Source organism: Choloepus didactylus, chromosome 8 (assembly GCF_015220235.1).
Source record: "Choloepus didactylus isolate mChoDid1 chromosome 8, mChoDid1.pri, whole genome shotgun sequence".
Classification (NCBI taxonomy): Eukaryota; Metazoa; Chordata; class Mammalia; order Pilosa; family Megalonychidae; genus Choloepus; species Choloepus didactylus.
The window spans coordinates 125,738,521-125,765,776 of record NC_051314.1 but is presented as its reverse complement, the minus strand read 5'-3'; the positions used below and the strand labels follow the sequence as shown (position 1 = coordinate 125,765,776).

The following is a 27,256-nucleotide window of genomic DNA, read 5'->3' as shown; positions in this document are numbered from 1 at the left end:
TAGCTGAATTAAAAGGGAATACAAAATAATGTCACACAAACCAAGAGAAGGCTGGAAAGGGGAAACAGGAATTACAAACATAAGTTATGAAATGATAGAAATCCAAACATATCACTAATTATATTAAATGTAAATGGCCTAAACACACTAGTTAAAAGACAACATTTATCAAAATGTATTAAAAAAGGAGATCCAACTATATATTCTCTACAGAAAATACTTTTAAGTATGATATCGGTAAGTTAAAAGTAAAAAGATGGAAAAAGATACTTGCCATGCAATGAAAGCTGAAGTGACTATAGAAATATCAGAGAAAGTGGACTTCAGAAAAAAAGAATTACCAGGGGTATTACATAATGATAAAAGGCTCAGTTTTCTAAGAAGACATAATTCTAAATGTGCATGCATCACACAGCTTCAGAACACACATGAAACGAAAACTGAGAAAAATGGACAGATCCACAATTATATTTGAAAAATATCAAACTCCTCTCTCAGTAATCAACAGAAGGAAACAAAATCATCATGTGTATAGAAGAACTGAACAAAATCGTCAACCAACAAGATCTAATTGACATTTATAGAGTACTCCCCTCAACTCAACAGAATACACCTTTTCAAGTGCATATGGAAGAGTCATTAAGACTATATTCTGGGTCATAAACCTCAACAAATTTAAAAGACTTGAAATCATACAAAGTATGTTTTCTGACCATACTGATCATAAACAAGAAATCAGTAACAGAAAGATAAAATGGAGATCTCCAAATACTTGGAAATTAAACAATACAGTTCTGAAGAATCCACGGATCGAATAGGAAGTCTCAAGAGAAATTAGAAAGTATTGTGAACTTAAAAAAATGAAAACAAACTGTCAAAATATGTCGGATGCAGTTAAAACAGTACTTACAAAGAGATTTGTATCATCAAATGCTTATATTAGATAAGAAGAAAGGTCTCAAGCTATCAGTCTGTGTTTCTACCTTAAGGAAGTAAATAAAGAGCAAAATAAACTCAAAGTGAGCAGGAAGAAAAATAATAAGAGTAGAAATTAATGAAATTTAAAACAAAAGCAATAGAGAAAATCACTGAAACCAAAAATTGATCCTTTGAAATGACAAATATAATTGATAAACCTCTAGCCAGACTGACCAAAAGAAAAAAAAGAGAAGACACAAATTGCTGTTATCAGGAATGAAATAGAAGATATTAACACAGATCCCACAGACATTAAAAGATTAATAAAGAGATACTACAACCAATTCTGTGCACATAAATTCAACAGTTCAGATGAAATGGACCCATTCCTCAAAAGCCCCAAAACTTACGAAAACTCACCCAAGAAGAAATAGATAGCCTAAATAACTCCATATCTGTTAGAGAAATTTGAACTCATAGTTAAAAATCTTTTGAAAAAGAAATCTCTAGGCCCAGATGGTGAATTCTACCAAACATTTAAAGAAGAAATAATAACTGTTGTACACAATTTCTTCCAGAAATTAGAAGAGGAAAAAACACTTTCTAGCACATTTGATGAGGCAGCATTATATTTAGACTAACACAGTACAAGAAATCTACATATCAAGATACCTCATGAACATAGATGTAGAAATTCTCAACAAAATATGAGCTATTTGAATCCTGAATAAAGATAAAAAGAATCATACAGTCTACCAAATGAGGTTTGCAAGGTTAGTTCAATATTAAAAAACCAATCAATATACTATAATTAGTAGTGCTAGATGATGTGTGGTTATGGTGGAAAGGGGAAGTTTAGAGTCATGTATGTCACCAGAGGGAAAGTTGGAGGTTGAAACATGGGAATGTTTAACACAGGGAATCTTGTGGTGGACAAGATTAGCAGGAGTTAATAATAGTTGGGCACTATTATAAGGAGTTAGTAATAGAGGGGTATATGGGAAAAAATGTACCTCTTGCAAACTCTGGACTATAGTTAACAGTAGTATTTTAATACTCTTTCATCAACAATAACAAATGTAACACACCAATAATATGGTGGGGATGAGTATGGGAGGATTAAGGTTTTCTTTTTTCTTTTTCTTTCTTTTCTGGAGTAATGAAAATGTTCTAAATTTGATCATGGGGCTGTATGCACAACTATGTGATGTTTCTGTGGACCAGTGATTGTATACTTCAGATGTTTCTATGTTGCGTGAATATATCTCAATAAAAGTGCATTAAAAATCAGTGTAATTCACCATATTAACAGACTAAAGAAAAACAACTTGATCCTATCAGTTGTTTTAACAAGAACAAAAGAAAGCATTTGAGAAAACTCAGCATCTATTCATGATTAAAAAAAAAATCAGCAAATTAGGAATAGAAGGGAGCTTCGTTAACCTAATAAAGGCATTTACAAAAAATCTACAGCTAACTAACATTATTGTGAAAGACTGGATGCTTTTCCTGTAAAATCAAAAACAAGGCAAGGAGGTACACTCTCATCACTCCTGTTCAACATCGTTCTGGAAGTCATAGCCAGTGAAATAAGACAAGAAGGAAAAAAAAAATTGGAAAAGAAAAAATAAAGTCCCCTCTATTTTCAGATAACATGATTGTCTATATAGAAAATCCTAGAATCTACCAAAAACTCTTAAATTTAGCAAGGTTGCAGGATAAAAGATCAACACACAAAAAATCAATCGTAATATCATACAAAAATTAGTGAACAATTAGAAACCAAAAATTGTTAAGCAATATCATTTATAATAGATTTTTTTAAAAACCCACCACAAAACAACTTAGGTATAAATCTAATAAAAATATGGGAAGGATCTGTATACTTAAAACTGATGAAAAAAATAAAAAACAAATAACCAGAGAGACATACCATGTTCATGTATTAGAAGACTCAAGATAGATAAGATGTCAGTTCTTCCCAAATATAGACAACACAATTCCAGTAAAATTTCTGGCAGCATTTTGTGTAGATACAGACAAGGTAATTATAAAATTTGTATGGAAAGACAAAGGTTCTAGAATAGCCAAAACAGTTTTGAAAAAGAAGAACAAAGTTGGAGGACTGTAGTATTCAATTTTAAAAATGTATTTAAGGCTACAATAATCAAAACAATGTGGTATAGGTTAAGGGATATATACATAAATCAGTAGAACCAAATAGAGACCAGAGATGTACCCACATGAATTATGGCTAATTTACCTTTGACAAAAGTGCAAAGACAATGCAATGGAGAAAGGATAACCTTTTCAACAAATGGTATTGAAACAGTTGAATATCCACATGAAAAAAAAACAAAAACAACAACAACAACAAAAAAAACCTTGACCTAACTCCACACCTTAATCAAACTTTAACTCAAAATGGATCACAGATGTAAAAACAAAATGTACAACTATAAAACTTAGAGAAGATGACTTAGGAGAAAATCTTAGTTACCTAGGGTCTGGCAAAGTGTTCTTAGCCATACAAAAGCATGGTCCATAAAAGAAACGTAAGTTGGACTATATCAGAATTTGAAGTTTTTCCTCTGGAAGAGACACTGGTAAGAGGAGGAAAAAACGAGCTACAGAATAGGAAAGAATATATGCAAATCTCTAACAAAGGATTTGTAACCTGATTATATAAGGAACTCTCAAATTCAATGTAAGAAAACAACCTAACTGAAAAAAAAGGGCAAAACACTTGAACAGACACTTCATCAGAGAGGATATAACATCGTTAGCTATTAGCCATTAGGGAAAGGCAATTTAAAACCACTATGAGATACCACTACACACCTATTAAAATGGCTAAAGTAAAACAAAAAGCTGAGAATACCAAGTGCTGGCAAGGATGTGAAGCAATTGGTACTCTTAAACTGCTGGTAGGAATGCAAACTGTGTAACTGCTCTGGAAAACTGACAGTTTTTTATAAAGTAAAACATACACTTACCAGAGATCTCACCTCTAGCCGTTTTCCCCAAAGAAATGAAAATTTATCTTTTGTGTCAGTCTAGATATTGTCTCTTGTGCTGCTAGGTAACTTTGTGATGTTGAACAAGTCATTTCACCTCTGTTTATTAAGCAGTAAAATAAAGGAGGGGCTTGGATGACATCTATAATTGCAATTAAACTGCACCAACATCATCTGGGCAGATTTTAAAAGTACAGATTCCTGCTCTTCTTCTGACCTCTGGAGACTCTGGTTTAGTAGGTCTGGGTGTTGATTCTGATTTGCTGCCACTTTTGGGAACTGCCAGAGCAGGTGACCTCTAAGATATCTTTCACCTCTGAATTATATCATCTTATACTAGGTTTGCTTAAATTAAGGGCCATCTGTATTGGCAGTCATTTTCTGTCCTTCTGTGCCATGCTCTGTTAATTGGGGAATTCCCCCCACCCCAAAACCAGTTCACCATTAATTTTCCAACTCTTTATTTTAATCAAACCATTTCCCTCTTCAGTGCTATCTTGACCTTTCCCAAGATGTTTCTGCTCCCTCTTTTAGAGACTCAATTCCCCACCATACAACCCTTTCCCAGGCCCCCTGCTACTACTACCCCCACCCAGTCCCCATTCCCTCTCATGTGTCCAAATGTCCTAGCCTCAGATCCCTCAAATATGTGGTTCTCCTGGCTGGAGAACACTGACGTCTTGGAGATGACTGCCCAACCTGCAAGTTCTCCAGGTGGAGTGACAGTGGTGATGAGGACAGGATGGGTGCTGGCAAAAAACAGGGGCAGCTCCTGTTCCCATCTGAAAGACAGGGTCTTCAGGGAGATAGAAAAGCATCTCAAAGGGCAGAGAAAGGATGAGGAACTCTGAATGCTAGCCCACCCAGTCTCATCTCAGGGACAGTTCAGAGGCCTGAGCCCAGAAGTCACAGGAGTCTTCCACCAACACTGCCTGCCCTCCTGGTCCCCCTAGAGATACCTTTTAAAGGCAGACATGGGGGCTGGGAAGCCTCAGAGCCCTCACCACTCCCTGCACAGTGGGTTCCGGGCCCATCCTCTACAACAGTTCTGCCAACTGTCTGCATCCCAGGCCCCTGGTGGTGCCCTTTCCTAAGCTGTGCCAGCTAGTGCCCCACCTCAGGCTCTCCCCTCAAGGATGGACGGTAGTTGGAGGCTCCTTAAGGGAACCAGCTAAACAAGGTCACCTGTTATTTCTTGTACCTCCCAGTGCTTCCTAGGTCTCATTGCCTCCATCTTTACCTCCCCCTGTAGTACAGCCTCACCTTTTGTTTCCCATCTCTCCCATCTGAAGACCTGGGGAGAGGTGAATGCTTTCTTCTTAGCTTCAGCCCAATTGGAAGAGGCTGGAGAGAAATCCTTGCCGCTCCCCAACCCCTGGAACGACACATTCCCAGAATTGGGAGCACAAAGGCAAGACAGTATTGTGTTAAATGGACTTGGTATGTGTGCGCTGAGACCACTGGGTTCTTATTGTAGGCCAGCTCCTGGTTCTCTGGGTGGCCTATTAATATGGCTTGGGCAGTGGAGAGGAGACGGGAAGAATGGGTGTTACTGGGATCTGGTACCCTTTGCTACAATAGGAGAGAAAAAAAATCCCAAACTGCAAGCAGGGCAGGGTCAAAATGAGTGACCCAAAACATTTCTCTTTCTACTTGTTGGTCTGTGGGGCTGAGGCATGGAGAGAGTGAAATGTGGCAGGTGGGTAGAATGGGAGACTGGGGGCCTGATGCTGATTCAAGGCCAGTAAGATGACTTCCAGGCTATGCCTTAAAGTATTTTAGGCAATTTGAGGATGGAGCTGGGGAGTAAGTCACCACCAGAAAGCACTGAAGGAGCAAGGCAGGTACAGAATAATTGGAGAGAAATCTGAGGAACCCCCTTAATGTAGCAGTCATTTGTGTCCCCTGCACTACCAAATGCTTTCTCTGTACAACTCATTTTTCACAATTCTGAGGTAGAATCTAAGTCCCTGCTGTCACCAGCATCTAGAAGTATTCATAATTGCACTCCTCTATATTCTCTTAGGGTCTCCCACCAATCCAGCCTCTTCCAACCTGTAATTCCCTGGGGTGGGGAAAGTCATCTAAGGGAGTGTGACCATATCGTCTGTGCATGTCAGGCTGAGGGCGGAGGAGTGGCTGTTGTGTAGGAGGCTAGGCCCAGATGGAGAGCTAACAAGTGAAATGTCCCTCCAGAGAGTTCCTTTCCCATCTCTGCTCCCTGGCCTCACCCAAAAGTAGACAGGCCAGGCAGTACCAGGGGGTACTGGTTCTTGCGCATCTCACTATCTGGCTGCTAACACCTAATACCCCACAGCATATCTCTGTTGAGAACTAGTCACAGATGGTCCGTCCTCACCCTAGAGAGAGAACATGGGTGAAAATTAGCTCATGTGCCTGAAAGCCAGGAACCAAATGGGAGCTTGTGCAACACTCAACTGCCTCACCTAGATTGAAATCAGGGCAGCCCTTGCCCTGTTCCAGCCCCCACTCAGAGCTATACCCAGGAGTGTGGGCACCAGAACTGAAATCCAGGTTGACGGTTGGGATGAAATGTAGCCTGAGATTTCGTAGCTAGAAGAAACTTACAAACCTGAAATCCAGAGAAAGGAATAACTTGCCCCAGACCCCAGGGCCAGGTGAGTGGCAGAGCTGAGCTGAAGACCCAGGACCCGGGCTGCTGCTTCTGTCTCCAGGGCCCTTTTCACCTTGCTGCTTCCTCAGGAAACTGATGAAAGCTCCTCCCACTCCCAGAGTATGTGCCCCTCTGCAGAGCACAGAATACACTTGAAGCTGAGGGCTGTGGATGCTTTGATTCCATCATTCACAATTCAGCAACCAAGAGAGGGATCTACACCTGTTTGACTTCTGGGATTCATGGATTCATTGAGCACTGAGTTATTTCTCTCTAGTAATGCATCTGCACCACCCTGTTCATGCCAGTTTTAGTAACTCAGGCACTAGGAAGTCAGTGCCTGGTTGGTGAGCTCAACTTTCTCTCATTGAGTGATTGGACAAATCACCCTTATCCTCTTGAATCTAATTGTCCATCAGTGACATGGGGAAAATCCTCCCTTCCCTGAAAGGACTCAGAACCACAAGAGTGTCATTTGCCTGATTTACCCACTGCAAAGAAATGAAGATTTTTATAAAGAGGAAACCATCAGTCAGTCTCTCACCAAGAATTTACCATTAAGTAAGTTCCCAAGAAGAACAGAGTGACCCATTTGGCTGGGCCAGGTCAAGCAACAGTGAACATCGTGGGGAAATTTGAGAGCTCCTCATTCCCTTTCAGTACTGCTCAGGTTCCAGGTGAGTTTTCTTCTCTGGTTTCTTTCCCTGGCCTTAAATTCTCAACTGTGGGTCGAGGGTTTGAAGAATGCTGCTTGACCCCAGACCTCCTCCCTCTTGAAGGTCTGCAGAGGGTTATCTGGGCTCCTTATCTGTAAAGCAACTCTTCCCTCCCACAGCCCAGCAGGAAAAGTATGCCCAAGGCAGCAGAATCCTAAGGTACCTATGAGATATTCCATCCACTCCCCCTGGAGATTGAAGTGACAGCAAAAAGTGAGAGGGAACCAGCAACAGTTGTTTGAGTTTTCATGCCCATAGCTTAGCCCGACTGAGTTCCTCTACTTCCCCTCATCTGCCAGTGCTCGCCAATCCCACTGTCATTACCGCTGAGGTACCAGGCTTGAACTCTGAGTTAAGAAGGCCACCCATGGAGATGAGAGGGAGGGTAAGAATGTGGCTAAGAGATAGGAGGGCTGAATCGAATAGGGAAAAGATAGGAAGTAAGAGCCAGAATCTTACTTGGTCTTTTTTTCCATTCTCCTTTATTCCATAAACACATAGTTAACAAGTTGCACAAATCAAAAATAAAGGTAATGAAGGGGGTAGGGAAGATTTTTGTGATGTGAGTGTGGTTGGGTGGGTGGGAGACAGGAGAGATGGGAATGAGACCAGTTCTCTCTCTCCACAGCCTCCACAGCCCTGGACAAGGGCTAAGGCCTCTGAAGTGGCCTCTGAAGAAGAGATGGGCAAAGATCCAGGGTAGCTGAGGGATGGAGAAGGCCCTAGACCCAGAGCTCACCCCCAAAACCCTTCCCTCAATGCATGGTAGGGAGAGAATGGGGGAGGTGAGGAGGTTCAAAGATGGAGCAGCAAAATGAAAAATCAAGTTACCGGACACAGGAGAAGTGGAATCATCATGGTAAGAGGATTAATGAAGGAAAAAGTAGGTAAAGGGGGCAGTGAGGAATTCTCCCTGAGACCCCCAGGGAGAGGTGGGGGCCAGCTTGCCTGTTAATTTAATATTAAATTGGGGGTAGGAGTTGGAGAGGGAAAAGTTATTTCAGGGGATGATTCTCAGCCTCTCACAGTCTGTACCTGGAAAGGGAAGAGAGATGAGCACAAGTCATAAGGAAGAGAAAATATATAACCCAGCAGCTGGGGGTCAATCCCCTATTCCAGGAAAGCTTTGTCCCTCTCTCCCTACCAACTAAAATGTATACGATCAAAGACAGTATTTGATGGGAAACTGTGCCCCAACTGCCTCATGGTGGGAACACCAGAGGAGTGTGCACAATAAACACTCCACCCCCAGCCCCTCACCCGCCCGATACCCTCCAGTTCCAACTGCATCCTCCAGTACTTACAAGAGAGGCTGAGGGCCTAGGGCCCTCACCAGTCATAGCGGCGAGACTGTCGGGAGGGGGAGTCCTCGGGTCCCTGTATAGCCAGGCGGGGAGGCCCCTCAGCCCTCCGGCCCCCACCCCCTGAAGCCTCATGCCGTCGAAATTCCAGAGGGCGTTGCTGCCGGAACCGGGATGTCTCCCTCCGCCACTCGTCATCAAATGCTGCAGCCTCGCCTGGCGAGCACAGAGGGACCAGATTTGAAGCCTGTGTACAGTTACAGCTTCTGGAGGTGGATGCAAGAGCCTTCTAAGACCAAAAAATGGGCCAACACTGTAAGTATGTGGGTGAGGCTGTGCTGGGGGGAGGGCAGTAACTTCTTTACTTAGTCCCTTCAGATTAAGCATGGTCCTGGAAGCTGCTGGTAGGCCTAAGGCATAACCACTGAGATAAGAAATCAGGAATGGGACAATTATTTAATTAGCTCCCCCTGGACAAGCACAGTCCCATGAACATAATAAGTATTTAATAAATATTTATCATTTTGAAAAAATTGAAGGGAGGAGAAAGAAAAAAACTGATCAGATGGAGATGGGTAAAACATTAGTAATACTAATGTTTGCCCCATTTTAGTGAGGACATTGCCAGCACTGGCTCAGCTCCTGAGCTGACAACAAGGTTCCAAGTGGGGTAGAAATAAGGGGTTCCCTCCAACTTTGTCCAAGAAATATCTATAGGGGCCGGGAGAGAAAGCTGATGAGAGCTCCTAACCCACAGGGGCTGCTAGCCAAGATGGGGAATGGTGATGAGGAGGAAGGAAAGCTCACTCTCATCCAGGTTAATATAGTCCTGCCGCTCCTCCTGGTCCCCCGTGCGGTGATTTCGGGAGCGCTGCAGGATGTGAGCCCTGTCTCGGATGTGATGCCCAATGGACATCTGCTCTAGTCCACTGTCCGAGTCCCGCACAGTCCTCCGTGTCTCTCGGATCTGAGACAAAGACAGAACGTGGCATACTCAGCTGCCCTTCCGAAGTCCTGGATACACCAGCCCAGGAGAAACATGGCCCAAACCCCAAACCTGAAAAAAACAGAAGCCAGGGTTTCTGTGGGTACCTCTATCCTGTCTTCTCTGGGATAGGAGAGCTCCCCAACTCACCCCTCCTGGTGCTGAGCGCATCTCTGATGTCTCCTGGTAGACCTTGGGGGCACCGTCCCCCGTATTGGAGTAGGAGATCACAGTGGAGGATGAGAAGGTCTGGCAGTTACCTCCAGCTGTCATGTGTTCCTGAAGAGAAAAGGGTAGGCCTAGTAAGATTAACTGAACAGGGAGGGGCTTCCTCTCTGGAGAAGGGATCCCACCCTTCAACTGCCTGTTCCTGCTCATATCTTTCCCACAAAATGTGGGAACTGAGAAAACATCAGGCCTCATCATTACCCCCCCAAACCTCTCTGGGCCCAACAATAAACAAGAAGGCCCTTAAGAGATGGAGCCTTAACAAGAGTGCTGTTGCTTCTTCACACTTAGGCATGAGAATGAATATAGGATCCCAGTGTTCTCTGGGTTCAATTCCTTTATTCAGCTTGAACCCTTCCCTAGCACTCTTTCCCATTCCTGCCTCAGAGGACTGGAGGTGTTGCCAGCCATCACTGAGAACAAGGCTGGGGAAGAACAGGAGTCTCACCATGTTCCCGATCATGTCATTCATCATCCCAAACATGTCCATGAAGCCACCTGACTGAAGAAAAGAAATGGAAAAGAGTCAGGAAACCAAAGTCAATGCTCAAAGGTGATCTTTTTTGGGTACTCACTGGCCTCATGGCTACATGTTCCCTTTCTCTTCTTCTTTCACATCTAGTGACAGTTCTTTCTCATTCTCCATCACCCTGACCAGAACACTGACGTCTCCCCTCCTATACACTGCCAAGCTTCTCCTCAGTCTCTATGGCTGCTATGATCCAATTTTCCTTCTCCTGGCTGCCCAATTTCCCCTTATCTTTAGAAAGCAGGCCAAAGTTCATGGATTCTAACCTATAAAGAGATAGGGAATGGCATTATTAAATACTCTTAAGACCCAACTATCTCAAGTTGTCCCTTCAACTGCACCTCCCTCCTCAACAGAACAAATCTTGCCAGATAATTAAATCTCCCTAATGTGCATGACTCCTAGAAGCACAGGAGTCAGCAAATAAGTTAGCATCTTTAACTCAGAGGGCTCATAGCACCCAACTGTCTCAGAGCATTGTGAACACTATGATAAGAGAAGATCCTAGGGTACCCATGAGGCTATTCCAGACAGGCACATCTGGAATAACATCTAAGGGTTATAATGTGTGTCTGAGATGGAAGGGAGATAAGAACTCACCATTCCCAGCATCCCGAAGGGGGAGACAGCCCCAGCCTACAGGAAGACACAAGGAACAGAAATTAGAGCCCACATCGTATTTCATTACAATCCCAAACCAGGTGCATGGCCATAGCTTATTTTCCCCATCCTCTTTTCAAGAGAGGATCACAAAGCCCTCTTTCCAGACCCCTTCCTGCACTCCTAGAAGTACATTTCATTTGCTAAGTTGGCTGCAATGCAAGAAAAAGGAAGTGCTCTACTAACCACCCTCCAGCCTTTCTTTGGGTCCCAGGTATGTTGCAGCACAGTTACCTGCATCCTGCGGCTGGCAGGCCTGGTCCCTGGCATGTTGCCATCTGTGATGCTGAGGAAGGGACTATATCCAAAGCCACCTGACAACATACGGCTCATATGCTGACGATGAATAGCAAAAGGGTCCCTGTGGAGTGAGCATACAAGTATGGAAGGCAGAAGAGCCAAGCAGTCAACACTCCCATCCCGCCCCCCCCCCCCAAAAAAAAAAAACAGTCTCAGGGTAACAGCGGTACAAATATAGCCTAATTCCCCTCTAAGTGGGAGCTGGAGCCGAGTATCCAGCCATCCTCTCAGTTCCAGCACTGAGAACCCAGATGTCTGCCTGAAGTACTCAGGGAGCTGAAGTGGAGTGGGATGAGTGCTCTAGATCATGAGGGGGAGGGAACACTCACATCAGAAACATGGGATCCTCAGGCTCTGCGTCCCTCATGAAGCGGAACATCCTGCTCTTAGCTCCAGGGGGCTCCACACTGAAAAGATAGGGGAGCTCAGATACTTGGGGACGGCCGGGCTTTTGCACATGCCCTCAGTGTGTAAAATCTCTTAGTGCAACGACTCTCAGAGCTCCTTTCCTTCCAAATACTGTAACTGACCCTCCAGACATTACGGAGACCCTTCTCCGGGTTTTCAACACTGCGCTTTACAGAAAGAAGAGCTCTTCAAATCCTTCTCATTGAGGGCAATGGAAAAAATTTCCAAGCCTCTCAGTTTTCTGCCTCCCCCACTCGGAGCCATCCTCTTCCCGAAGCCCTGACCGAAGACGCACTCCTCCTCCCCGAGGCCACTGTTCGGGATGCGAGTCCCAAGTGCGGGCCGTCGGGTCCATTCATGACCCCAACCACCCCGCCCCCTCCTCACACCTAGTCACTGCCCAGCCTCCCCCAGGGGGGGCCTCGCTAGCCCCACCGCGCCGGTCGGTGCCCCCCACCAGCTCCTGCCTTGCCGCCGGGCGAGCAGGAGAGGCAAGCCTGACCCTCTCCCCTCCCTGCATCCCAGTCTCCCAGACCCTGCAGCCCCGCGGGCCCGCTCCCGCCCCAGGCCGGGGCTGCCGGCTCTGCCCGCGCCTCACCAGTCCCCGATTCGGACTCAGCGGCCCATTCGGCCGGTTTCGCCTTTAGGTGCGGTGCAGGCTCGGGGATTGCGGCCTGGGACTCGGGGATTGGTCCCAGCTTGAGATCCTCGGTCTCCCGCGCCTCCTCCTCCCACAGCAGCCACCTCGCAACCCCCCCTCGGCCCACGGAGCCCGAACCACGGCCAGGCCCGGACGGAAATGACGTCACGATGGGACCGCCCACCCCGGGGCCGAGCCCGCGGGAGCTCCGCCCAGTGGCAAGGGTGGGGCGACGACCGGGGACTCCGCGGGCGAAGGGGGGAGGGTGTGGGGGAGCAGAGCCTGGGCCGGGCGGAGTCCTCTGGGGACGAAGGGCGGGGAAGCCTCATGAATAACCTGGATTTGAGTTCCGTGCACAGGAAGAGGCTCCTAGTAAGGGGGTGGAGAGGAAGATTGAAGGAGTCCATTCCTCTGGAGGGACGGGGCGGGGGCAGGGGGTGCGGCAAGCTCCCTTCGGGGGAGAAAGAGGACGAGGGGCAGATTCCCATGGGAAGGGGCGGGTTCTCTGAGTGACTAGGTGGGGCAGATCCCTGGGGGGAGCATTAAGCAGATTTTCTACAGGGGAAGTGTTCATCCCTTGAGGGAGGAAGGGCGGCATTTCTGCGGGGGCGGTTCTCTAGGGCCAGTCCTTTTGGGAGGAGGAGCGTTCCAGGCAGGGGGCGGGGTCCCCGGAGTGACGGAGGGGAGGAGGTGACAGTCTCTCGCCCAGGGATAGCTTTCAGACTTGGGTAACTCGGGCTAGGCAAAGAGAATCCAGGTTAGGGGGTGGGCTGGCCGCCAGGTGGCGCTCCTCGGCCAGGCTGGTACTGCAACCCCTTGAGGAGTGACCTCAAGAGGCTCCTGGACCCCTCAGTTACCTATCTGTGAAGGGTGGGCCTGGGGAAAGGCTCTAGGTCTGAAATCATTTACTTTACTGCTAGTCACCCCTTTTCTTTCTCTAACCCGCGTGTCCCCAAGAGTGCCCAGGCCTGCACTGATCACTTGTGTAAATTCAGGTAGGTAGGTCAAGGGTCTACTGGGAGAAGAAAGGGGTGGAGAGCTGTTCACCAAGATCACCCAGGGGCAGAGCTGAAAACAGGACCCAAGAGACCTGACTCCAAGGCCAAAGACTGGTACTTTGACTTACTAAATGTCTTGCATAAAAGCTGGCTCTGCTGGAAATAAGGGCCCTCCCCCTTGAGGTCAGGGTATTTGAACCATCTAGGATAGGCTTTAAACCAGACTCATCCAAACTCTAGCTCTCCCTGGTTCTTTACTCTGGCTGCTAGCCATATTAGTGCAGTGTGGAACCTGGCCCAATGAGAAAAACTTGTTGCCAATAATTCCCAGGGGGAGAAAGTAGGAGGGTCCCTGGTGACTCAGGGAAAGGTGCTGGGAGCAGGTCTTTTCAGGTTTCTTTGGACTTGGCCATTATTAAAGGTGAAGACACAATAGTGGAGACAGAGGGGAACAGAGGCAGATAATTAGCAGACAGAAATTGAAGACTGGCAAAACCAAAGAAAGCCAGAGGAAGACAGAGGTAGAATAAAGAAAGAAAAATTGTTTTTCATTGAAACTTCTGGGGAAGAAACTTGGTAAAATCTTTTATCTTCCAGATGCTCCATCTCTGTCAACATCCACCATGCCCTTTTCTTCTTGCCCCAAACACAAGCAGTTGGACATGTGATCGAGTCACATCAGTGAGGGCTCTGCTGCCCAGACTTAACTATGTGTGGTCTCTCACCTTCTAGCTTCTCCCTTCTCAGGCCATCATTTCCCCCTTCAACAGAATTGGGTAGGAGATAAATCTTAGCTTCTAGCTGCCTCCTTTTATTCTTTTTCCATTACCTAGTATCCTCTATCTACTGCCTTTAGGTGACTAAAGCCCTTTCTCTTGTTTCCAAAACTTAAGGATCTGGTATCAATCATTTTTACCTTTCCATGATTTTAAATCAATGTATTACCTCTCCTAGGAGGATTTACAATTACAGCTTAGCTTCTAACTGAGAGACAAAGCCCCAAACCTGGGTTTTTCCCAGGTTAAAAAGAAATCCTTGAACAGGTGGGAATGGAGGAGGAGGAGATGCAAAAGCCCACTTTCAGAGTCCCTGGAAACATATCACATAGGCAGCCATCTTCTCCATGAAATGGGATTTGGGGGAAAATATAATTTTACCAGTAATCTTTCCGCTCCTCACAGCCAGAGTTTGTGTGTCTATCTCCCTTTTTCCTCTCTCTCCCTCTCCTCTCCCTCTCTTCCTTTCTCCCTCTCTATCTCCAGTGGACTGTGATGAACAGGAATTCCTTAGTCACTAGTGTCCCCTGTATGATAAGATGAAGGAAGGAGAGTGGGCCCTGCCATGGGGGAGGCAAGGTGGATAAGCAGTGTTGGGAAGGGAAACGAAGTGGTCCCTACATTGACTGCTCTGATGGAGCCAAAGTCAGGAAGTCCTTGAGAGAGCAGAGCTGGGCCAGAAAAGAGGCCCTCTTTAGATGTGAGGTCACGCAGCTGGACCAATCCCAGTGCAGTTGGATATTTGAACCGAGTGAGGGTGGGGCGTTGATATTATTGGAGTCAGTAAAGACTGAATTTCCTGCTGGAGCCAAAGTGAGTGAATGCCTATGTATAAGTACACCTGTGTTGTTGGCGGCAGATAAAACCCTGGAAATTAGGCTAAGGTGCCCTCAGGTGGAGAGAGTGAGGTCAAAAAGTGACTCGGGCATTTTTTTAAAATCAGCTTTTCAGTTAGTTTTTGTATCCACAACCTCATTACAAATATTGAGTGCCAACTATGTGTCGGGTACTATTCCTGGCTCTGAAGATTTGGTAATCTGATAGAGAAAAATAAAGCAAGGTAGAAAGGGGAAGCAGCACCGGCAGGCAGCTGGGAGGTGGTACTTTCTTTTTTATACAGGATGGACAGGGAAGGCCTCATTGATAAGGTGAGATGAAAACAGAGATCTGAACAACATGAGGGAAACAGAGTGAGAGCATACAGGGCAGAGGAAATAGCAAGCACAAAGGCTCAGAGGCAGAAGTACACTTAGTGTGTTCAAGGATCAACAAAGAAACCAATGTGTCTAGGCGGGTGTGAACATAGGGAAGAGAGCAGCAAAAGACGAGGAGGTCATGGAGGAAGAAGGAAGCCAGATCACGTGGGACTACATAAGCCCTTATAAGGCCTACAAAAGGGGAAAGGATTGTGAGGGGCAGCAGCAGAAACAGAAAGACCTCTTAGCATGCTGTTGCCATAATCCAGATTATTCCTGATACTGGTTTAGAGCAGGTCAGAAGTAGCAGAGCAGATGAGAATTCTGGATAGGTCAGATTCTGGATATATTTTGAAGGTGGCGCTAAAAGAATGTGCTGATGGTCTGGGTGTGCAGTATGAAAAGAAAGGAGTCAAGGATGACACCAGGGTATGTGGCCTGGGAACTGAATGAGAAATAAATGACCATTCCACTTGCCACACTGCTACTGTACAGGTGCTGGTTTGAGGATGTACAGAAATTGTGACTGGCTGGAAAATCCTTATCACAGGCTACACAGGATAACTGACCTGGAAGTCCTACCGCTGGAAGCAAACCACCTGAGGCAGAACGAGCTGTAGGCAACAGGAATAAGTGAATTCCATACCTAGTTTGGCCATAAGATATTAGATGTTAGGCTATCTTGGGGCAGAGATGCTAATGCTTATGGTTGGTATTAGTACTGGAGTTTCAAATCATAACAAGAACTTTTTGTTTCCCTTGGATCATTTCAAGAAGATGTTTTCCAGAAGGCGGTATCTCTTGTGATTCACTTGGGCGTTACAGATTGGAGCCCAATACCTTGACAGAACTAGTGGTGTGATAGTTCCAGGCTCTAAACATTTACTGAGCTCCTATTATATGCCAGGCATAGTGCTGAATGCTGTAGAATAAAAGGACCAGTAAGACATGGTCTCTGCCCAGGAGGGTTCAAGCCTAGTGAGAGTGGCTACATGTAATCAGTTATAATCCTGATATACTAATATACTAGAAAGAGATGTATATTAAAAGGGCAAAAATGGTTCAGTCAATCACGGTGTGATTGACTTGGGGGGTGGGAGTGGAGAAGCCAGAGAGAACATGCCAGACAGAGATGGAGTTGTTGCAAAAGCACAGTGGTGTGCCACATTTGGGGAGAAATGTGAGGAGTAAAAAAAAAAAAAAAAAAATTGCTGAAGTAGAACTTTTGAAGAAACAACACTGCAACGATGACAGATAAGGCTATGAAAGTTAAAAGGGACTGGATCTTGAAGGGTCCTATTTGCTTCTGGACTTTATCCTGTAAGCAGGGGGAAGCTATCAAAAGGTTTTAAGTAAGGAAACTACAACAGTCTATTTGTACTTCAGGTAGAAAAGGCAGTTTATTCACTTCAGGAGGGAAAGCAAAGGTGGAGTGTAGGATGACTCCTTGGTGTGAATGACAGGCAAAGGGAAGTGCCTTTAATTGAAGTGGAAACAGAAGGGAATTTCGGGTAGAATGTGTTGAGTGCGAGGACCAGTGGAGGATCCAGGGGGATGTAACCAGAAGGCAGACTCAGGAGCTCAGGGAAGAAGCTAGAAGGTGTGGATTTGAGAGTCATCAGTGTTTGGGGTATTCAAGCCATGGAAGTGCATTATGGAGTAACTTGGGGAGGCTGTGAAGAGTCAGAACAGGACCTCTGAGACCAAGGTCACCCAGAAGGGTCCAATCATCCCTGTCCTTATGTCCTCCCTTGGTCTTTTACCTTCTGGGAGAACTAAGTCTTTCATTGTCACTTCTGGCCTCATATTCCCTCACCTTTTCATTTTTACTTTCTTCTCTTCTGGAACAGCCATGGAGTCTGTTTAATCTGTGAAAATGTGGAAACCCTGAGCAAACACATACCTATAGTAAAGTATATCACAGTGACCCAGATGACCTTAAATGCAATAAAGAGCCAGAGTTACTCTATGACCTTCTATTTACAGAACACTGGGGATGGATGTGGGAAAGGAGGTGGAAAAAAAAAGAGGCAGTTCAGGGCCAAACTCTAAAGGGGTGCTGTCCAGGATTGTGTAGCCACTAGTCAAGGGTGGCTATTTAAATTTAAATTAATTAAAATAAAATAAATTAGTTCTGCCATTGCACTAGCCACAGAACAAATGCTTAATACCCCATATGGCTAGTGGCTACTGTATTGGACAGTGCAAATAAATGTTGTCTTCCTTTTGGACTTTTTTGAGGACCTACAAACGTGTTTTTTTTTTTTTTTTTTTTTTTTTTACTTTTTTAAAGAGTGCATTTTGGGGGAGAAAATGGAAGGAGGATAGAGGATAAGAAAAGCCAATCAGAGAATCTGCAAGAGACTTAACAATGATGAAACTGATTCTTTTTGCTGGGGAGAAAGTTCTAGAGGAAGTAGAAAAGCCACAGAAATTTTGATTGTGATGTTCATAACCAAAAGATAGACAGAGACCAACTGGATATAGTAGTTAGTAAGAAGACCCCCAAGTCAGAGAGACGCAAGCCAGTATCCAGGCAGCACAGACATTTTCCCAGCCTGCTCAAAGGAAGAAGGGTGAGAGGGCTCTGAGATTAAGTGAAGGGACCAGAGTGGTGCCTCAGGGCTAGGAAATAAATAATACGATTTATTGAGGTCTTCCTCTTTTGTGCCTACTAGGGCTGTACTAGTAGGAGAAAGGGGACATCAGTGAGAATGGAGGAACCAAGGAAAGCTGTTTTGAGTTGGGAACAGTGTATGGGAAAAATGAAAGAGGATTTGCAAAGTCAGGTGCAAGGGCCCATGAGGGTGGGACAGGGTGCCAGCTGGTCTGTCTGTGGAAAGAGGCCCCTAGATAGACACCCCCATCATGCTGTACTGACTTTCTCAGGACTCCCCAACTATTTCTTGAGGGCAGAGACCAGGTCTTTTTGTATTCAGTTTTGTGTCTCCATCACATGTCCCAGTGCCTACCTCCACCTGGGAGCTCATTAAAAGTTTGTGGAAGTGCAAGGGTTCAAGTTTGATAGGGAAGACAAAAAAGGAAACATAAAAGTCTTTGCCTTTAAATCTACGCAGGGGTGAGTAGGTTGTGCTCCTGGATGTGACTAACTGATGGTGCTCATGACAAATGTGCCCTGGGGTTGTTAAAGAGGATTTATTTGTTTATTTATTTAATGCTCCAGGGAGCAACATACTCCTGATCCAAGTTAGGGCTACTTTAGGTCTCTAGTTGTCCAGCTCCTCTCAACTCTCCACTGATTATGTTTTTTAAAAGGTTTTTTTTTAAGCAAAGAATAAATAGGGAGTAGAAGACGAGGTCATTGGGAGTGGGGTGGGGATTAAAAAAAAATCGTAAATTAGGAAGGGGGATGGCTCAACTCTTAGTTTTCTATCTGCTAATGTCTTGAATGGTAACTACGCCTTCCCTAGCACTTAACCTATCAGACCAGAAGGCAAACTAAAAAATCCCAGGTAGCTAGAGGGGGAAGAATTCACCAAGACTGATATGGAAATAACTGGAATTGAACAACTTCTGCATAGTAGCTAGCTAGATTTCTAGAACGTCAGGCCAGAAGTTAGAGATTCCAGGGGGCTCAGGCCTCCCTTGTTCTCGCCTGGCATCCTTTTTCCCACCTTTGGAAAACGTGTAAGAACCACAGGTTTCCTCATTCAACTTGTGGAGAAATTCTCAATTGGACCGTGGAGTGACAGAATTCTAGGAATAGGCAAGCCTCCACAAGGCCTCAGAAATAGTTCCACGGAAAGGGGCAATCACAGGCTGCCGTCGTCTAACACTGTTGGCCCCAGAGGCCCAGAGACTAACCCCAAGGACCGTGGGGGTAGGCTTTCAGCATCCCACTCACTCCAAATTCAACCCAAGTCTCACTTCCAATTGCTTTCTCATGAAGCCAAGATTTCAAGAGACTGGTCTGTTGTCCAACCAGTCAGGGAAGGCTAAGGATGCTTCCCCCATGCAGAAAGGGAATTAGACCCAGATCTCCTGCTTCCCGGATCTTTTCCAGGCAATGCAAAGACCCCAGTGTCCATTCTCAGACTCTCAAGGAGCTCCCTCGGGCCTTGGGGCAGGATTCCCATTCTCTGCTTCTCCATCTCCCAGGAATTTTCCACTGCAGCTGCCTCCGCTCCCAGACACCCCTCCCTGGGCAAAATTCCCGACTCTCTCCGCCCCCCCTTCCCTAATCACACCTCATTCCCACCCCCAGCCCTGAGGCCCAGCCCATAGTCCAGCCCACACCCTCACCCTAACCCTGGTGGTCCCATTTAGTGGAATGGGAGGCCAGGCGTCTTATAGAAGGGTGAGAGGGAGGGTCCCCAGCTCTCTCCAGGGCGGGGAGAAGGGACAGTGGAAGGGCTGGTCCCCAGTGGGGCCGGAGTGGAGGGAGTGGCCCTCCTCACATCCCCATATAAGGCAGGGCAAGCAGTTAGGCTTCTGGATTGGATGATTCAAATGAGCATTCCACCTGGCAACAGGGTTTCTATTGGCTCTCAGGAAAAATAGGAGGAAGGTGGATGGAGGTAGTTGGTGGCGGTGATTGGAGGGGGAGGGGAGTGGAGGTGACCGGAGTGGGGGGCGGTTACCAGGACAACGGGGTAAGAGCCCAGCAGGGTGTCCGACACCGCAGGCGGGGCTGGGAGATGGAAAGAAGGGAGAGGGAAGGAGGGCGGGGGGAGAGGAAAGAGAGACTGATGGGGAGGGAGAGAGACAGAGAGACTATGGGGGTGGGGGGAGAGCATAGGAGGGGGGAGAGGGAGAGAAATGAAGCAAGAGAGAGCAGAGATGGAGATGGTGAGAGATCACTAAAGAATCAGTAAGTGAGAGAAACAGACAGTGAGAGGGAAATGGAAAGATCTCCAAGAAAAGATGGACAGAGTCAGGCAAGGAAAAACTCGGGTGGAGCCCAAAGATCTTTGAGGAGACCCAGACTTAGAAACTAATGGAAGAGTCAGAAAGAGAAATTGGGAGGTGTGTACACCAAGGGATCAAAAGATAGTGTATTTAGGCACTCAAAGACTAAATAATTATGATATTGATCAACATGTTTTTATTAAGAAAATGATAAAAGATGAAATATAATGATGGTGACAAATATGGGAGTGCACACACACCAAAGACATCTTTTTCCAAACCCCAGCCTTCTACTCTATCCACCTCCCTGACCTTTAATACACCTCCCCAGCTCCTGTCCTCTCCTGAAGTCCCAAGCTTCTCAAAATGATCTCAGGAAACAGGCTGAGGAGCTGAACAAGTGTGAAATAGGATGGGATTGGACCTCCAGACCTGGACCCCTTGCCAAGGAGGCAAAAATAATATAGAAAAGCTGGGGAAGATGTCAGCGGAGGAAATGGAAAAGCAATGAGAGAGGAAATGAGGAAAATGAGGACATGAAGAGGAGTTGAGGAAAATCAGCCAAGGGGCTGGGTGACAGACCCAGATAAGAACAGGAAAGAGATCAGAGATGGGGGAAGGTAAAGGAGAAGTGGAGAGGAGGTGATAGAAAAATGAGAGAGATGCGAGATATAAATGGTGGTGAAGGAGGGATCTGGGAGCAGAGGAGTGAAGTTGGCTGAAGAAAAACAGAAGGACCAGGAAAAGAAAACTGAGCTAAGATGGGTGAATAAGAAAGGTGAAAGATCAGAGAGAGGTGGGAAGAGGAAAAGGCAACTAGAGGGTCTGGGACTCTCCTGTGATCACGAGAAAGAGCCAGGAAAGAAGACAGCCAGGGTCATGAATGTGTTTCCGGCGGGAAAGAAGGTGGGCTGCCCTTTCTGCTTTCCTATCCCCTCTCAAGGCCACTAGGAGAGAATGTACACGCAGGATGAGGGGAAATTCAGCGGGGTTGTGGAAGTAACTCTCCCACCCTCTTCCTCTTTAAGCTTTTGGTTTCTCAAATACCTGCCCTGTCTTTTCATCTGCACCCCTACCCCATCCCTTAGCAAAATTTCAGGCTTTGGTGGGAGGGGTCCCTAGGATTCTGGCCACCCCTCCAGCCCGCCCCCAAAGGACAGACTCCACATTCGTAGGCAGTAGGTCGGGATTCGGAGAGATCCCTCCCCGCAGGAACCCCACCCCTTCCCACCTCCGCGCCCCACTCCTCTTTCTCCGCGCCGTCAGTCTCTCCATTTCCCCCTCCCGCTCCCGTCCTCCCTCCCCCCTCTCGTGCTCTCCCTCCCCTCGCTTTCATCCTCCTATCCCCACCTCTCCAACCTCCTCTTCCATCCCCCTCCCCTCTCCTCTCCTCCCAGCTCCCGCCTGCCCCACCCCTAGGAAGCCCCTCCCGTCGGGCAGCGCCGCCTTATAAGCGGGTTCCCTGCCCGGGGGCGGCAGCGGCTGGTCGGCGGCAGCTCTGCTGGTGCGGGGGCGACGAGCCGAGGACCGAGCGACCGCGGCCGGAGCGCGCCGGCCACCGCCCGCACCGCCCTTCCGCCCGCCCTCCGGACGGCCGCAACCCTGCGGGTCTCCGCTCCAGACCCACCCCCGCCCCACCCCGCGCGCCTCTGCCGCCTCTTGCAGAGACCCAGCTTGCTGAGCGGCCGCCGCTGCCGCTGTCGCCGCTGCCGCCGCCACCGCGCCAGGTTCCGGCCGCGGCCACTCTCCGCCGTCCAGGGCCCCTCCGTCCCGGCCCCGGGACCCCGGCTCCCCGCCAGCTCCGGCCCCGGCCCCGGCACCATGTCAGAGAAGAGCGTGGAGGCAGCGGCCGAGTTGAGCGCCAAGGTACGGGCGGCGGCGGCGGCCGGGACCCCGCGCGTCCCCGGGTCTCGCTCGGCATGGCCCTCCGCTCCCCAGTCTCCCCCGACGGCCCCGCGCGGCCCTCGCGCCCAGGTCCCGGCGGACCGCCGCACCCTCCCCCCCCCGCTCCCGGGCCTGGCGCTGCCGACCCCGCTCGGCGCGGCTCCCGCCAGCGCCCTCTAGCTTCCCCGCGCGCACCGCGCCGCGCCCCCGGCCTCGCCGCTCCGCTCCGCGCCGGTCCCCACCCCTAGGCCTCCCGGCCCAACCTCGCCGCCCTCTACCCCGGCCGGCTTCCCGTCGGCGCTCTCCGCGGCTCACTTCACCGTGCTCCCTCTCCCGCTCTCCCCATTCCCGCGTCTCGGTTCCCCGTCTCTCCTTCGAGGCTGACCTCACCTTTCCTCCTGCTAAGCGGTTTGAGATCCTCAAGTGTAAACAGGGCTCTCCCGGGAGGCTACTCCTCTCGGCCCCTCCCCTCGCGGCCCGACGGTCTCGCTTCCCTCCCCCGATAGCTATGGCCTCCTTTCCTTCCGTCTACAGCCATTCCCTCTCCTCCTCTGGCCCTCAGCTTTCCTTTCTCTCCGTTGCTCCCACTCCCCCTCGACTTAAAAGAATCTTGAATTCCTAAAAAATTCGAAGGGGGGGCGGGAATAGCTTTCGAAAAAGCTGAGGCTCGGCATTGCTTCGCGCTGACCTTACCCACATCAGCTCTCGCCCGGCCCCATCCCTTCTCCCTTGCCTCGCTTCCTGCCTTCTACTAATTTCCCTAGGGAGCGCGCAGAGTGTCGCTCTGGGAAATTAATGCCGCCAGGGTTTGGGGGCTGGGAGCCCGACCTTGGTGTGTGGGGGGCGTTGTGAGGAGCCTGCGAACCGAAAGGGGACAGCCAGTGGGATTAAAGGCAGTAGGAGATAGGACGCGTTTGCTGTCCCACAAGGTGTGCCTGGTGGGGGGCCCTCCGGTTGGGTACTGTGTGTGCGGTGGCATGTGACTTCACTGAGTAGGTGTCTTTGTATGTCTGAAATCCAGAGAACGTGTGGGACTGCCCGTGTCAGTTACGTGTGTGCATGTGGAGATGTCGTGCTCTGGAGCCATGTTGCCGCTTTGTGAGTGCCGAGTGCTCTGGTGCTGTCTCCAGAGTGAGTGCCAGAATGCCCAAACACCGGCCCATGTGTCTCCGGATCGCGTGGGCACGCTATCTTCGGTAGCTGCCTATCTGAATCGGTGTCAGTCTGTGTCAGTGTGTGGGTCCATGTTGACTAAATGAGGCCAGAGGGCTTAGGTCACGTACCCTCCTGGAAAAGGGATCATGGAAGGACAGTGACCAGAAGGACAGGTCAGGGGAGGAGAGGGCCTGGCCCCTCGGACTTTGGGCTCTGGTGTTTTCCCTCCCTCTCTTGCACTCTCTCTTCCTCCATCAGCCCAGGCAGCAAACTCAGGCCAGGGTCATACAGACCTGGGGCTGTCAGTAGCCCCAGGCCCCAGTGGTAGGGAAAAGCCCGCTGGGTGGTAGGTGTGCCATAGCAACGATGTAGAAATGAAGTGGGATGAAGAAGAAACCTAGCTGGGGAGAGAAGGTGAAGTGTTTTGTTTCCTCCTCCCCACTTAAAGGGGAGGGGAATTGAATGATCCCCCACCCCCCACCCCCGGGCCAGCCATTTGCCACCCACCAACCCCTCTCCTATCCCCATCCTCTTCCAGAAAGGACACACTTGCCCAGGGCGATCTACTCACACAGTAGACTTCCGTCCACGTGGAATCAGATACACACAGTTGCATATCAACACCAGATCAGATCACATAGGGACACCCACAGTGTCACTCAGTGCCTGCCAAGGGGTGGGGTGGGGAGAGGACTGGAATCTGAACTGGAAGGGCAGGTGCAGTGTCCACAGGGGACTCCTCCACATGAGCATCAATCTCCTCTGCCACATCAGAATAGGACATCAGACACTTCCCTGCTGGGATCTTGGGGCTTGAAGGAGGGGGGCAATATGGAGGGAGGGTGGGAGCATACTCGAACAGGGACCTTCCCTGTCTACGTTCCCATCCCATCCCAGGCACAGACCTTGTTTTCTCTGTCTCTTCATCTGCCATGGCTGATGCTCTTTCCTTTCTGTGTTTCTTTTATCCTACTTTTCCTGCAGTTGAACTGGAAATGGCCACTTTTCCCCTTCCGTATACCCACACACACTATCAGGAAGTGGAGGGGAGGAGGAAACCACTTGACTTTGTGTCAACTGTTTGGGGGTAGGGGTGGGGAAAAGTAGAGGGGTGTCTGGAATTGGGCTGGGATGCTCTCCCTATTCCTGTAGTGTTTGGCCAAGTAGCAGTATGAGGATTAGGGAGACACAAACAGAAAGAAACAAAGGCAGGAGAAGCTAGGAGGGATCCCAGGAGAGAGTACTCAGGAAAAGGCCCCCCAAGATAGACAAAAGGCAGTGCAGAGCAGACTGGGAGAAGGGGGCAGGCAAAGGGGGTGGAGGGACATCAAGAGGGAGTGGGGCACCAAGGACTGCCAGCAGATGGAGGGGATTTGCTTTGCTGAGCTGAACTCTTCAGCCAGAGGTTTGGAAGAACTTGATGGGAGTGGGGATCAGTTACCTTGGCTGCCTTTTCCCCTTTGCTTTAAGACTTTCCCTCCTGCCCACTTTGATCTTGGAGAAGGAGGTCTCTGGGCTCAGCCCCTTTGCTGGCCCTAATATAAGCACTTCTGTCTCTAAGCTGTGGCAATCTTCTCCCTTCCACACTCTTTGCAAAGACGCAGAACCAGGGCTGGAGGGAGTTGGGGGCTGCAGATCATGTGTGGCTCTTGAATGTGACCTCTTTCTCCCTTGCAGGACCTGAAGGAGAAGAAAGAGAAGGTGGAGGAGAAGGCAAGCCGGAAAGAACGAAAGAAAGAAGTGGTGGAGGTGTGGAGGGGCAAGGCGGGAGGTGACCACACCTGCCCCACTGTCCCCCCTCCCAGTGATCTCACCCTCCAAGTTACCTTGCTGGGCTGCTGGGCCCTGCCTTTCCTTGGCCCCTCCCTCCTCATCTGCCCCACCCTCAGGCCTCACCCAAGTCCTTTCCTCACTGGGTGCCCATGTTGGGATGGTGGGGGGTGGTGCACAGCCAGCCTGACACATCTGTCTCTCTCCTGGTCCCCACAGGAGGAGGAGAACGGAGCTGAGGAGGAAGAAGAAGAAACTGCCGAGGATGGAGAGGAGGAGGATGAAGGGGAGGAAGAAGGTGGGGAGGGGCAGGAGAGGTGGGGCTGGGAAAGGCAGGTCTCAAAGGGACAGAGTCAGGGTGGGTTTAAAGGCCTGACGCAGGGCTGAGGGTGACCTCAGGGGGTCTCTGCTGGACCCTCCTGCCCTTCTCCAATGACCCATTTCTGGCTCCTCAGATGAGGAAGAAGAAGAAGAGGATGACGAAGGGCCCGCGCTGAAGAGAGCTGCTGAAGAGGAGGTTTGGGCTGGTTGCGGGGCCTGAGGGGCTGTCAGGGATACAGAAGGGGCTGGAACCCCTGTGGATTCGGACCCAGATCCTTGTGGTGGCTCGGGCGGAGGCTGGAGCAGGGCTGGGACACGGGAGAGGCCCCCTCTCCCATTTTACAGCTACCCCCACTCTTCCTTCCCTACAGGATGAAGCAGATCCCAAGCGGCAGAAGACAGAAAATGGGGCGTCGGCATGAGCCCCCTGCCAACGGGCTGGGGGTGGGAGGCCCCTCAGGGCCTGGAGGTGGGGGTGGGACAGAAAAGCCCAGCCTCTCTTCACCTGGCTCCCTGCTCTCGGCCCCGCACCTGAGTGGCCACCCTCCTCTATCCCCCAAGCCTCTCACTTCCACCTCTCCAGACACCACCCCAGCCATCCTCACTTGCCATTGTCCCACCTCCTGACCTGTTCATCTGAGCTCCCCAGCTGGGCCCTAGTTGCTCCTCTCCGTTTCCTTGATCGCTTCCTCCCTCCCCCTAGAAAATTTCACCCCTTCACCTATAGCCTCTCCTACCCACCTCCGCATCGTCCAGCCTCATTTCTTGCCCCATCCTTCTGCCTGATCCCTGGAACTCCCTCAGATCCCCTCCTCTCAGACAGCGCCAGGCCAGGGTGGGGCCGGGGTTGGGGCCGAGCCCCAGAGCTGCCCCCCTCCCCTCCCCTTTTTGTATAATTTAATAAAGAAACGGTCGCGCTTCTGTTTTTAACCTGTCTCCTGCTTTCCCGGGGGCCGCATCAGTGCACCCAAAAGAGTGGAGAGGGAGGAGGGATGACTGACCTCACGTTCTGTCAGGACCTTTCCCTTCTGTGGAAAAGCAGCAGCAACTCCCACCACCCTCGGCTCCAGAAGCCACGATCTGCACGCCACATGGATAGGGAGCTCCGGGACTTTGGAGAGCTGACTTCTGTCCTGTTTTTGGATTCTTGGGGATGCTCCTCCCAGCAGTACATACACTTCCCTGCTAACCCACATAAGATCGAGACACTGCTGAGCCCAGTGGAAAGCTTATCAGCTCTATTGTGCTGAACAGGGCAAACAGAAAGCCCCAGAGACAGGAAGTCCTGTCCCTTTAGTGGGAGAGGGCTTCTAGGCCTTGTCACAGCCCCCTGGGATCCCGGGTGAGAGCCACTTGGCATCAGAGATGCCCTCCGCCTGGCACTGAGGAAGTGAGCTCCTTCCGGTCAAGCAGGAGAAGACTCCAGGCCCCTCGTGGTTCCTGAGCTTGCCACCTGCCATGCCACCCACCCTCCAGCTCTCCTAGCAGTGCTCTTCTGCCTAGGGTGGGGGCAGGGAGCAGGAGTGCCCTCTGTCAGGCTCAGTTCTGCCCCAGTTTTGCTCCAACTGTATACCATTTTGGTACACTCCTCTTAGTTCAGAGCCTCTGGATTGGGGGAAGCCTCCAGAGTGCTCAGAGGTCCATGCTGCAGGGTGGGTGGGGGGGTGGGGAGACTGATTCATTGAAACAGCAACCTTCCCAGAAGACCAGAAGATACCCACAACTCAGGGTCAAGATTGTACACTCATGCACACTCAGCTTTTGTCTACGGCGCCCTGTTTGACCTTGGCAAAGTATGTCATCTCTTTGAGCCTCTTTACAATGAGGGATATTAGATTCCATGAGTTACTGTATGTTAAGTGTCCCATACAGTGCCTAGCACATAATGAGTGCTCAGGAGAGTATAGCTACTATTTTTCCCCAGCCTTGGGATGCCCTTCCCCAGTCCTA

General features: G+C 49.2%; 2 protein-coding genes and 1 long non-coding RNA gene across 4 annotated transcripts; 2 read left to right on the top strand and 1 right to left on the bottom strand.

The window, feature by feature from the left end:
* Positions 1-7,741: 7,741 nt before the first annotated feature.
* MLF2 (myeloid leukemia factor 2) lies at positions 7,742-22,470 on the bottom strand. Of its 2 annotated transcripts, none has more exons than XM_037845524.1 (9): positions 22,451-22,470; positions 11,619-11,696; positions 11,224-11,350; positions 10,930-10,965; positions 10,249-10,302; positions 9,723-9,851; positions 9,395-9,554; positions 8,591-8,803; positions 7,742-8,321 (listed from the first exon to the last, which is right to left on the bottom strand). In XM_037845524.1, exons 2-8 carry the CDS (start codon positions 11,666-11,668, stop codon positions 8,616-8,618), a joined length of 744 nt encoding a protein of 247 aa, XP_037701452.1. In that variant the 5' UTR covers positions 11,669-11,696; positions 22,451-22,470; the 3' UTR covers positions 7,742-8,321; positions 8,591-8,615. The 2 variants fall into 2 exon arrangements, with proteins under 2 accessions (XP_037701452.1, XP_037701451.1); XM_037845523.1 differs by lacking the exon at positions 22,451-22,470 and adding an exon at positions 12,296-12,494.
* LOC119542928 (basic proline-rich protein-like) lies at positions 20,787-25,224 on the top strand. The gene is made up of 4 exons (XM_037847508.1): positions 20,787-20,796; positions 21,389-22,042; positions 24,893-24,964; positions 25,205-25,224. Exons 1-4 carry the CDS (start codon positions 20,787-20,789, stop codon positions 25,222-25,224), a joined length of 756 nt encoding a protein of 251 aa, XP_037703436.1.
* On the top strand, positions 25,224-26,236 carry LOC119542208. Its single transcript, XR_005218435.1, has 3 exons — positions 25,224-25,283; positions 25,441-25,502; positions 25,678-26,236. It is a non-coding gene; the product is annotated as an uncharacterized LOC119542208 (long non-coding RNA).
* The last annotated feature ends 1,020 nt before the right edge of the window (positions 26,237-27,256 follow it).

What these genes read in the sequence shown, in the direction of transcription:
- MLF2 (XM_037845524.1), bottom strand. Translation starts at nt 11,668, where the DNA reads ATGTTCCGCTTCATGAGGGACGCAGAGCCTGAGGATCCCATGTTTCTG. An exon ending in GAGGATCCCATGTTTCTGAT is followed by an intron (nt 11,351 to 11,618) that starts GTGAGTGTTCCC and finishes CTCACTCCACAG; the next exon opens with GGACCCTTTTGCTATTCATC. An exon ending in CTGCCAGCCGCAGGATGCAG is followed by an intron (nt 10,966 to 11,223) that starts GTAACTGTGCTG and finishes GTCTTCCTGTAG; the next exon opens with GCTGGGGCTGTCTCCCCCTT.
- LOC119542928 (XM_037847508.1), top strand. An exon ending in CGGCCGAGTTGAGCGCCAAG is followed by an intron (nt 22,043 to 24,892) that starts GTACGGGCGGCG and finishes TCTCCCTTGCAG; the next exon opens with GACCTGAAGGAGAAGAAAGA. An exon ending in GAAAGAAAGAAGTGGTGGAG is followed by an intron (nt 24,965 to 25,204) that starts GTGTGGAGGGGC and finishes TGGTCCCCACAG; the next exon opens with GAGGAGGAGAACGGAGCTGA.